This window comes from Calliphora vicina, chromosome 4 (genome assembly GCF_958450345.1).
Source record: "Calliphora vicina chromosome 4, idCalVici1.1, whole genome shotgun sequence".
Taxonomy (NCBI): Eukaryota; Metazoa; Arthropoda; class Insecta; order Diptera; family Calliphoridae; genus Calliphora; species Calliphora vicina.
In genome coordinates, this window is record NC_088783.1 from 103,462,509 (window position 1) to 103,475,713 (window position 13,205).

At 31.2% G+C, this 13,205-nt stretch overlaps 1 protein-coding gene and 1 long non-coding RNA gene across 2 annotated transcripts; both read left to right on the forward strand.

Moving 5' to 3' along the window:
* Positions 1-7,587: 7,587 nt before the first annotated feature.
* LOC135958632 (uncharacterized) lies at positions 7,588-7,902 on the forward strand. The gene has a single exon (XM_065509525.1). It carries the CDS (start codon positions 7,588-7,590, stop codon positions 7,900-7,902), a length of 315 nt encoding a protein of 104 aa, XP_065365597.1.
* A 3,862-nt stretch (positions 7,903-11,764) lies between these two features.
* On the forward strand, positions 11,765-12,246 carry LOC135959092 (uncharacterized). The gene is made up of 2 exons (XR_010576497.1): positions 11,765-11,951; positions 12,022-12,246. It is a non-coding gene; the product is annotated as an uncharacterized LOC135959092 (long non-coding RNA).
* The last annotated feature ends 959 nt before the right edge of the window (positions 12,247-13,205 follow it).

The following is a 13,205-nucleotide window of genomic DNA, read 5'->3' on the forward strand; positions in this document are numbered from 1 at the left end:
ATGTCTTTGAAATATCTATCATTAGATATCCATATTGTCTATATTAATGTCTTAGTAATCCAGATATAGGACAGAAATAGGTCAAAAATCGAGGTTGTCTTGGTTTTTTCCTCATATCTCAGCCATTTGTGGACCGATTTTGCTGATTTTAAATAGAAAAGAATGTCTGACAGAATTATTGAAGATTTGGATCCCGAAGATATCTGGGGTCTTCAGAAAACTGATTTCAACAGACAGACAGACAGACGGACATGGCATAATCGACTCCGCTATCTATAAGGATCCAGAATATATATACTTTATAGGGTCGGAAATGAAAAATGTAGAAATTACAAACGGAATGACAAACTTATATATACCCTTCTCACGAAGGTGAAGGGTATAAAAACTTATGTAGAATTTTATATTTGGCTGTGGAAATCTTATATTCCCACTACGAATATATTGCGGGTACCGATTTTTACATGAGACAATAAAGTATATTTCTGATATAGGGTTTATATAAGATGTAGGGTCAATTATGGACCGATCCCCATAATAGTTGATAGAAAGATTTGGGTTCTATCCAAAGCTTTTCGTCTTGTACAGCTCACGTAGATCCATTTATTGTTCTCTTTGTATTAACTGAGGAAGATAAAGTAAAAGAGAGAATTAAAAGAATTAAGCTATAAGTAAAGCGAGAGTAGAGTTAGCAAGATAAATAATAAATAGAAATTAGAGGAGAGAAGAATTCAAAGAGCGCAGACCATTATGCGACAGTTACGGAGCCACTATGAGGTGCTTTTGCATGCTGGTCTTACTATATACTTTTCCTAATAAAGGCGTTTATGCTCCTTAATTCCTTCCCAGATAATTCGTTCGCCTAAAAGCCGGACACGCAGATCACACAGTGCCGGACAATTACAAAAGTGGTGAAGATGTTATCTTCCTTCTCCTTATATTGACAACTCCTGCAGAATTCGTGGTGAGAGGTAACGAAAGTGCAATGCCCGATGATCATCGCTACCATATTGCAAAAACGTATTCGTTGTAAATCAAGTAGATACGACGTGCGTTTACAATTGGCTTCCATGTGTCCACGTACCCAAGTGAGTACAATTGTTGAATGTCTCGCCATCTCATTTAAGGATGCTCTGCATTCCTGGACTGTATTTGAAGTTGTATAAACACCTATCAGGGAATGGATTGCACCTATACTGTCGGTATATATAGAATATCTCTACCAGATATCCCGTAATATCTGAACCATATAGAATATCTTTACCAGAGTCAAACGTTCTTTCAATACATATATATAGGTAGCTTAAAAAACTTTTTTTCTAGGGAGAAACGAGTACCTAATATCGGATTTTCAGCCAAAGAAAAAAAATGAAAATTCAAAATTTTCTCAATTTTTAATATGAAAATCTATTATTTTTGAACTCGTAAAATATCTAGCTTTAAAACTTTTTTCATGTGATTTTTGATTTATTGTGTTAATTACATTTTAATAAAATCGGTCATCAATTGAGTCTTATATTGTGAAACCACCAGGCGAAAGTATGTTGTTATTTTTAAATTTTAATTATCAATTGCGTATAACTTGCTAACTTAACTATAAGAAATAAATACTAAAATATGTATTAAAGACTTTGAGACCCTACAGCGCCGATCCTGATGAATTCGAAGGATCCGAGGTCAATCGGATCCAGTTAGAATTGACAGATTTAGTTTAAATTTTTTTGGATTGAAAATCCATTACAGGTTTGATTTGCCAGCTGATCTGTTATCTATATATATTAGGGTATTCAATCGATTAACCGTTAATCGGTTAACCGATTAATTTTGGACGGTTAACTGTTCGAATAATTTAAAATTGACGATTTTCAAATAACGAATAAACCGATTAATTTGTGTCGATTAACCGATTAATCGAAATGTATTCTTTTTTGCACTTTATATAAAAATATAGTTTTAAACACACACATTTTATTTCTTAACTCGTAAACATTCCCTTCTAGCAATAGTTTTTTTAAGTATAGTACGAAAACTGACTAAGGAATTTGGAAATATGACCCTTATTTCTAGAATGTTCTATGATGATTTTTGTCCTAATGAGTCGGAGGACGATATGGTAATAGACGAAACTGAAGACATTACTGAAACGAGTCTTTTATCACAACTTAAAGAAAGTATTAAAGTATTCAAAATCTAAAAAAAATCCAAAAATCCATGGTATGATGGAAGATTTTATATGATTAAAAAAAACTAAAAAAATAACTGAGAAATTGGATATTCTTTATCATGCATTACTTTCGATTTCTCCAACATCTACAATCAGTGAGATAGTTTTTTTAAGTCAAGTTTTATTAAAACTAAAAAAATCATTTAGAAATCATTTAAATTATATTCTTTTTTTTAAAGATTTTTTCAGAAGATTTCCCTAAAATCCTCACATGTTTATTTATTGTTTTGTTGAAATGTTATGTTTTGTTTGTTTTTTATGTTTTTGTTCTTTTTATTAACAAAATGCTTATATAAATACACAAAATTCTTGTTTTTCTTTTCAATTTAAATTAAAATGAAAATTATTCGGTTAATCGAATAATTTAAATTTAACCGATTATTAACCGATTAAATCTAAACCTCGATTAATTATTTGCTCGATTAACCGATTAAATCAGAAACCCGATTAATTGAATACCCTAATATATATAAAAGAGTAACGTTACTGACGGACTGACTGATTCATCATCGTACAGACCAAACGGCTGAAGCTAGAAACACGAAATTTTAACTGTGGGTTCCTCCCTCCCCAAAACGATCCGATAAGAAGGGATTTTTGGAAATTCGAACGTTTAGGGAGTAAAAATTGGGTAAAAACGGGTAAATTCGGTAACCTTATATCTTCAAAACTAATAAAGAAACAAAAAAACTTAAAATTGCATGTTACTCCATTTAAAAAATAAGCTGACAGGTGTTTCGTACTTTTTCGAAATTCGAAACATTTAGGGGAGAAAACGGGTAAAAACTGTATTTTGGTACTTCTTTTGCACCCTATGTATCTTTTAAACCAATAAACATAGAAACAAATTTTAAATCGTATTCTTTAATTATCAAAAAATAAAAAATATAAGTTTGGTACTTTTTGCAAATTCGATAAGGTATAAAAATTGTGTTTATTTTTGGTACTTTTTCATAAAATATGTTTTTCTATAATCTGACATAGACATACGAATATTTTATTATAATCTCCCACCACGATACATTAATTTATTTGAATAAAATTTTACCAATGTAATGGGGATAAAAAAGGTACCAAAATGGGATAAAATCGGGAAAATACAGTTTATTTGAAATTATTAAGCTAATTTTGATAATTTTTTTAACATTGGTTCCTGGATTCATACAAAAATTAACTAACAGGGTGTTATTTGGAACTCGAGTGCCAAGGTTATATTGGGCCAAATCCGGGTAAACAGTTTGGAACTTTTTTAAAAACATATTTTTTCTTGGGCACATTAACACAGATTTTAATATTTTGAGACATGTCTGTAGCATAAACAATTTTGGCAAAATGGAATATTTTTAAAGTTCGAACTTGAGGGGTGTTCGAGGAAGAAAAGGGAAATTGGTACTTTTCTCCTAATGGTACTTTTTTAATATTTTAAATTATTTCACTTATCGACATTAAAGTAAGCTGATTTGTATCTGAGTGAAGTTTGTGTTAGGCATAGGGTACAATATTTAGGTACCAAAATGTGAGAACTGAACTATAGGTACTTTTTTATTTATCTAATGGTACTTTTTGAATTTTATATGACAATGGACTTAGAAACGTGAAATTAAGCATTTGTGGTCCTAAGTGAGAGAAAATTCGAATGGTACTTTTTGTAATTTCTTCCCCAATGAACCTAGAAACATGAAATAAAGCTTATATGGAACCGACTGGGTGGGAAACCACAAGTGTGGGCTTTTTGGTACTTTTTCTATATTCTAATGGTACTTTTTTGAATTTTCTTTAACAATGGACTTATAGACATGAAATTAAGCATATATGGTCCTAAGTGAGTGAGAACTCTAGGGGGAGACTTTTTGGTACTTTTTCTTTATTCGAATGGTACTTTAGGTAATTTCTTCACCAATGAACCTAAAAACATGATATTAAGCTTATATGGACCGGAGTGAGTGGGAATCTACAAGTGACTGCTTTTTGGTACTTTTTCTATATTCTAATGGTACTTTTTGAATTTTCTGTAATAATGGACATAGTGAAGTTAAGCATATATAGTCCTAAGTGAGTGAGAATTCTAGGGGGAGACTTTTTGGAACTTTTTGTTTATTCTAATGGTACTTTTTTGAATTTTCTATAACAATGAACTTAGAAACATGAAATTAAGCATATATGGTCCTAAGTAAGTGTGAATTTTAGGGGTAGACTTTTTAGTTATTTTCCTTTAATCGAATGGTACTTTTTGTAATTTCTTCTCCAATGAACCTAAAAACATGAAATAAAGCTTACAGGGCCCGAATGAGTGGGAATCCACAATTGGCTGGTTTTTGGTACTTTTTCTATATTCTAATGGTACTTTTTGAATTTTCAATAATAATGGACCTATAAATATGAAATTAAGCGTATATGGTCCTGTGTGAGTGAAAATTCAAGCGGATACTTCATTTTACTTTTTCTTTATTATAATGGTACTTTTTTGAATTTTCTATAAAAATGAACTTAGAAACATGATATTAAGCATATGTATATGGTCCTAAGTGAGTGAGAATTCTAGGGATAGACTTTTTGGTACTTTTTCTTTATTCGAATGGTACTTTTTGTAATTTCTTCACCAATTAACCTAAAACCATGAAATTAAGCTTATATCGGAGTGAGTAGGAAACCACAAGTGGGGGCTTTTTGGTACTTTTTCTATATTCTGATGGTACTTTTTGAATTTTCTGTAATAATGGACATAGAAATATGAAATTAGGCGTCTATGGTCCCAAGTGAGTGAAAATTCAAGTCCATACTTCTTGGTACTTTTTCTTTGTTCTCATATGTACTTTTGTGAATTTACTATAATAATGGACCTAGCGTTTCCAAAAAACCGAAGAATTTCAAAACCGCGGTTTCGTTTTTTTTGGGTTTTGTGATAATTTATTAAATATTAAGTATTATAGAAACAAAATTAGTTGATAATATAGGAAATGATATACAAATCTAAAATTCAAACTTGACGGGTTATGGTTTAGTGAATGCGAATTCAAAAGTGATAATCAATGGTACAATTTTTTTATTGCAATGGTACTTTTTGAATATTTTATAATAATAAACCTAAAAATTTAAAATTAGGCACACATGATTCTGAATGAATTTTAATTCACAAAAGGTGACTTTAGTGGTAACTTTCTTTTGCATTTTCTATAATAATGGACCCAGAAATATGAAATTAGACATTTACAATTAGATTCACAAAGGGAGACTTAATAGTACTATTTCATTCTTTTAATTGGGGTGGCGAAGCGCACCGGGTCAGCTAGTCATATTATATTGGAATGATTGTGTCTGAAATTTCTTGCTGCACAGTGTTATCGAAAGAAACATATCTGGTGGTCGCACTTCCGAGTTGAAGTCCATTCAATTATGCGCTGATATGCTACCATATTCATAATAGATTTTTAGATTTATAAAACAAAATTTTCATATAAAACTTTTTTGATAAATTTAAAATTTTTCTAACGAGTTCCCCTAATGGGGTAACTAATAGTTATACTGACAGTATTCATACAAAAGTAATTTAATCGACAGTATAACTATTAGTTAATATATAACCAGACTTCGTGTTAATGCGGGTAAGACCTTTAATATTTAATTTATATTGACAATCGTTTAATTTATATTTGCATTTTTGCAAAAATAAAATTTTTCTAGTTAAAGCAATATTTAAATTTTAAACTAAATCATTTTCTGCAGGTGTACACATAATATTAATTTTACAGCTTTTGTAATTGGCTCTGTTTAAGTAATAATAAATAGATTTAATTGTTTTGTCAATCTTTCCATATTCTAGTAAAAGTTATGGTTTTCACAATTATTTAAAATCATTATTATTTATTGTTGGCTGCTTGAAAAACCCGTGATTTACAAAGAAGATCTCCTATGTAAAATATTCTGCTAGATGCTTGCAAATAAATAAAAGTAAATTTTTAATAAATATAACGCTGTCTTCCAAATAGTATATCGTTGCAAAATTTTAATTTAAATTCTTAGTATTGTGAAGTCTTTAGTATGAATTAGGGGAATCCTTCTCACAAACGATATGAACTTCATTGGTAATGCAATGCGATTATAATTTATTCTTAAAATTCTACTTTTGTTTTGGATAATTAATTAAGTGGAATTTTTAAAAATTACGAGTTCAAGTAATACAAATTATACCACCTTGAAAAACAGTAGTTACCACCATATGAAAATGATGCTGGGTTCGCAAATTTTTTTTTTATAGCGATCCACATTTATTTGACATACTGCGTCAAACATTAACCTCTAACATTTCGATTTGCATAAATCCCGTATTGATTAAATTTAATACAAATCAGATGTCATCTGTCAAAACTAGAGTCTTAAGTTTGATAAAAAAAACTCAATAGAAAATTAAAAACAGAACATTCGATAGAATGAAATAAACATAATTTTTAGGGGCTGACTAATGAAAATATTTTTCATCGCTTGTTGAAACGGTCTGGTATTTTTATAACCTTCACCATCGTGACAAGGGTATATATAAGTTTGTCAATGCGTTTGTAATTTAAACAATATCATTTTCCGACCTATAAAGTATATACATATATTCTGGCTCCTTATAGATAGCGGATTCGATTAAGCCATGTCTGTCTGTCTGTTGAAATCAACTTTCCGAAGCCCCAAATAACTTACATACACGATTCATACATCAATATCTCCGGAATTCTTCAAGCTCGGTTGCTATTTAAAACCGAGAAAATTGTGTTTTTACCTATATCTGGATTACTAAGTCATTAATATAGACAATATGGATATCTAATGATAGATATTTCAAAGACCTTTACAACGACGTATATAAGAACATAGTAAGTTGGACCTACAATGGGTCAAAATCGGAAAAAATATTTTTTAACCCGAATTTTTTTTTCACTAAAAGTTATTTTTCGCTAAATATTTAAAAAAAATTTTTCCAAAAAATTAAAAAAAACAACTTTGGAAAAAAAAAAATTTTGTTTACATAAAAATATTTAAAATTTTTATTTTGAAATATAATTTGGTGAAGGGTATAGAAGATTCGGTATAGCCGAATATAGCTCTCTTACTTGTTTTTTTTATTGATTTTGAATTTCTATTAATAAGTTAATTTTTATTTATAATTCAAAACATGACCAACATCCAATAATTGTTTGCATATTAACGAAGTTTAAAATTTTCCCTAGCCTGTCAGTTTGTCTGTACATGTTGCACTTACGTGCTAATTAACTTACTAAGAATAAGTATTCAAGGGTTTTTTTTCGGAAAAAAAGTATAAAAGCGGCGCACACTTTGTATTATAACCTTATGAAATTGAACACAGTTAAGTTTGAACCATGAAGTTGTGGTTAATTTTTGGTCTACTGCTAATAAGCGGTTTAATCTGTAATGCCCAGTATAAAAGTGGCGGCGGTGGTGGTGGAGGCTACTCTGGGGGAGGCGCCGGTGGTGGCTATCCTAAAGGTGGCGGTGGAGGAGGTGGTCCCATAGGTGGTGGCGGCGGTGGGAAATATGGTGGAGGTGGTGGCAGTCCTAGCGGAGGAGGAGGTGGTGGTGGTCCATATGGTGGTGGTGGTGGCAGTCCTAGTGGAGGAGGTGGTGGTGGTTCTTTCGGTGGAGGCGGTGGTGGCGGTGGTAAAAAATACGGATAAATACGATTTCAACTTTTAAATGACAATAAACTTATTATTTTATTTAATTAAACAAAATGCAAGATACATATTTGTTTTCTTATTTTATATGTACGATGTACACTGTATTTACTATGTACAGTGGGATTTAATCATTGAGAATTACACGCAATCTATGTCAATTTTTTCTATTAAATACCTATTTTAAAATGTGTTGTTTTGATCAATATTCTTGATACGTTATATTTGTCAAAGTATCAACTGTCATTTTGTGACATGTTAATGGGAAAAACCATGCAGTAATTGCAATTTGATTGATGTAATAATGTAACTTTTATTTAATATGTAAATTTAAAACATAATTGATGATTATATTATTCATTAATGATATTCGTTAATTTATTTATAAGTAGCTTTTAACCCGCTACTTTGTCAGCAGAATAGTTAAAAATAAAGCAGATTAATGTAAGTTAAGGGTATTTAATGCAGCTTCCGAAATGTTAAATTTTCCATGACTCTGGCTGAGATAGATCGATGGCATAGGTTATGTTGATTTTTAGGACTGCTTTGGTTTGTATATTATTCGCGTAGACCTGCGACTTAAGAAAATCCTAAAAGAAAAAGTATAACGCGATCAAATCGCACGATGTTAATTACCTCCACTTGAGATGACCATGCCCTAAAATCCCTCGTGCAGAATGTCTAATGTGACATGAGTTTCCTGGCACGTAGCGCCGTCCTATTGAAACCACATGTCGTTAGTTTCCACAGCATCCATTTCAGGACAAAAGAAGTTGGTAATCATCGGCCTTTAGTACTCGCCACTGTCGGTGATGGCCTTGAGAACGTCGTCGCCACCCTAAAATCTGATTTTTTCCGGATGCATTTTACTTTCTTGGTCTCATGAGGAGTGGTATCGTCCAAAATTCTTGATGATTATATTATACCTGAACTCGTTTTCGATTCAGGATTTATGACAAATACACCGGATAGATTCGCTTATGACAATGGTTTCCACTTTCCGGAGAGTGTCATCCGTATATACACTGACAGTTCAAGATCACAAAATAAGGTCTGTTGTGGTATCTTTTCGGACCAGCGGAAACTGAGATACTCACATCAAGGGATAACGAATAGTTATATCAAAGAACTGATTTCACACATGTAAATGCCAATGTAAGACTGGAAAGTGACTTGTAAGGTGACCAGAACAATCTGGCCCAATAAGTATATGCAGATAACATGATTTGCGATAAATCCGCCCTTAATCCATCTAAGGAACCTCATAGCGATCATTACTGGAAACTGGCCTTTAGGTGTAGAATGTGAACTACTTCTGCAGAAACTGTTATGACGAGGAGTAAAGGAGTCCATTGAACATCTTCTCTGTAACTGTCCTGTACTTTCGGATATGAGACGTAGAGTTCTTGGGCAACAAATACTAATTGACAAAAAATCTATATCATTAGAAATAAAAGGTCGAATGGTGCACAAGTTATCACAACGGGATCAACGTTTTGACCTACTTTCAGCTCATTCGGACCAGAAATGTATTTTTGGAAAAATTTTAATAGAATGTGAAACCCAAAGTGGCGTGTAATATTGCTAATTAAGCATAAAGGGCTTTATTTACAACTTTCGTATCTTTGGTGACCCAAACATAAATTTTCCGGCAAAAATTTTCGTAGAATATTTTAATGCGAAAAAAAATGTCAAATTGACCCCTATAGACAGGAACTAGAGGGTTAAGATTTTCCACAAAAATGCTCCCCATAAAATTCCACAATATAACTCTGACAATAACAATTCTCTCATGCATTAACTTACACCATTTTTTTTATTTAGTATAATGCTCCCTTCGATCAAAAAATTAAAACTTTGACCCATTGACCAAAAAATAAGATCAACTGGCCTATATACTCAACATGTCCTTTCAGAATTATGGGGACGTTATTCTGTTCCAATCAAAAAATCACCGTTTGTTGGACAATGATATACGTACAGTTCCTACTAACGACTATACATAACAAAATGTAGGGGAACAAAATTAGTATATATGTTCCATATTCTGAAATACAATTGGAAAATTCTGAAATATAATTAGATTTTTCTGAAGAGAAATAGAATAGATTCTAATATACAAATAGAAAAATATGATAAACTTGCTTTAATTAAATTAATAATTTTTAACACTTAAAAAACCGATTAATGTTCGTAATCCCAAGCTGTATGTGGTCCGCATTGGTTTAAATTCCCTGCAGGAAATGTCAATAGTGAATCTGTACTGACTTACTATTGACACAGTCACCAGTTATCTGACTTCTTATACCCCAGACAATGCATTTAGACATTTAACATTTGCTTGACATTAAGAATGAACCACTGACTTCGGCACTATAGACTATGTAGTTCTTATGGGACCATATGTATAAATATCTAATATCGTCCAACTCTTTCAACTTTACCTCAAAATTAATTTAGAAAATGTCCATTTTTCTTATTTAAACAAAACAGAACAAAAAATTAATATTTGTTTCAGTTGCCATAAACGGCAAAGTAAAACATGTAGACGATTTGTAGACAATGTCACCAATTTATTCGATAAAAGTGGTGACTTGGAGACACTTAACCCCAGGTTTCCTCAGGGTTAATACCACATATTAATACATATTTAAATATGTATATTATAATATGATCCAATTCTTTACAAGGTATCTAGGCTATAAATGAATAACCCACCACTGAATGGTTTAATACAGGGAACGTAATCGAAGTCATGTTAAGATCCCAACAAAGTTGGGCCGCTGTCAGTATTTATATAATCTGTACCAAGCACTACACCATTTCCAATTGTATTTCAGAAATTTCTAATTATATATCAGAAAATTCCATTTGAATTTCAGAAATTTCCAATTATATTTCAGAATTTTCTAATTGAATTTCAGAATATTCCAATTATATTTCAGAATTTTCCATTTATATTTCAGAAATTTCCAATTGTATTTCAGAATTTTCCAAATGCATTTAAGAATTTTCTAATTGTATTTCAGAATTTTGCAATTATATATCAGAATTTTCCAATTGTATTTCAGAAATTTCCATTTCTATTTCAGAAAATTCTAATAATGGAATTTTCTGAAATACAAATAGAAATTTCTGAAAAACAATTTGAAAATTCTGGAATACAATTAGAAACTTTTCATAGTTCTGAAATATAATTGGAATATTCTGAAGTATAATTGGAAATTTCAGAAATATAATTAGAATTTTCTGAAATTCAATTGGAAACTTCTGAAATACAATTGTAAATGGTGTAGTAGTAGTTTGGCTAGTGGAATTCAATATGTATAAATATCCAAAATATACAAAAAAAACTTGTTATACAAACTCAGCATTATCTACAGATATCATCCATACCGACATGAATCGTCTACTATCTGTTCTGATATTCTCAATAAGAACATCATAGCAGAATCAAAACAATGTACTTATTCATATATATATTAAATTTCAATCGTTTAAAAATATCATCTCAAATTATTCCATACAATGAACTCTCCTCATAATAAATTCATTATCAATTAAACTGTTTGTACATTTATCTCCTTTTCCTAGAATAACAGCACATTACGTGGAATTTGAAGTCACGTTTTACCAGCCTATGATAACCACTAATAAATTAATAAATTTTTATGATTGATAAGAGATTTTTAATTAATTTTGAATGTATGCAAGTTTAAATACATATGTATTTAGTTATGTATGCAATTATATATACATATTAGACGTCTGTCAAACAAATCAACCATTTAGTTTATTTTACATTTAAAAAATATTATTAATAGATATTGTTTACAATAATTTATTGTAAATCCCACAAATTTTTGTTTACAAAAATTTCTCATTCTCAGAACATCATCATTTTACACTCGAATGCTAAAAACGCATTAAAATCTTGGTATAAATATTAGTTTACGAAATAATTTTAATTCATTGTGGTATTGACTTCTACAATATGAAATTCTACGCTTTGTTTATTGTTGTCTTGGCTTTAATTGCCTGTGCCTTGGGTGAGTTGGACTGTGAAAGATGATGACTAGCTTCAATATTAATTTTGATAATAAATTATTTTTCTTTTAGGCAATCCTAATCCCAATCCTTTGCCAAATCCTAAACCGCTAGGCGGTGGTGGAGGAGGTGGCGGTGGTGGCGGCTCCTTCGGTGGTGGTGGTGGCGGCGGCGGTGGTGGTGGTGGAAAGTAAATCCATACATTGCATTTGATGATATTATAGTTGAATTTAAATGATTTATATTTTAAGTTGATTTGAATAAAATAACGAAATTTTAAAAGCTAATAGTAAATAATTGTTCAAATTTGTTGACTATTTAGTTAAACAGTTTTTAGGTTAGGTTTAATTGGTAGCTGCCAGAAGCATTGCTCACTTGGGTCCAAATATAGGACAGAATATAGCGTATTATTGAATTCAAAAAAGCTAAAATCAGATTCATGGTTTTTTTATGCATCTGAACAAGCGTATGCTGCGACATTTTATATACATATGTACTCCTATATCTTAGTAACCAAAAGTAGCCTTGGATAGAGTTAAGCAGCATGTTAATTCTCCCAAACTAATGAACAAAATCCCGCTAATATGGAAATTCGTGGATGTAAACCACAAAACTAAAAGAGAAATCCTTTACAGAGTTGGGGGTAGTGCACTAATTTTTAACTATCACTAATAGTTAGTGGTAGTGCCAATGTGGCTCCTGAACTTACAAAATAATCGAATTTCACTGTTAGCTCCAGATGACTTAAATTTAATACAAATATTATCTTCTTATGTCATGCCTGCACACAATTAAATAAAATTTATATTTGAAAGTTCGACGCCCACTTACGTAGAGCATGATATTAAAAAAAAAATTATTTATTCGATTCGCAGAATATAATGGCCATTCCGAGCCATTTAGATATGCATATTGCCAGCATTGGGTAGTCGCTTAGGTTTCATGAAGTTCACAAAACATGCAAAACATTACCTAAAATAAATTGGTGGTACCTTAAACCACAGTGTCCAGTAAGTATTCTCAAGTCACCCTTTACGAGCGATAGCAACAATTGAGATCTACGTTTGGACGTCTAAGTCCTCGAAAATTACCCCAAAATCGTTCAGGATATATGAACGAGCGTCGCGACGAGTCTTGAACCCCTATTGGCCAGACAATCACCCAACACATTCACCTAGTTCATTCAAAAATATCGAGCAGTCCATAACAACACCAGACCTCACTGCATATGATGATAAGGCTCTAAGAGCAGCCTG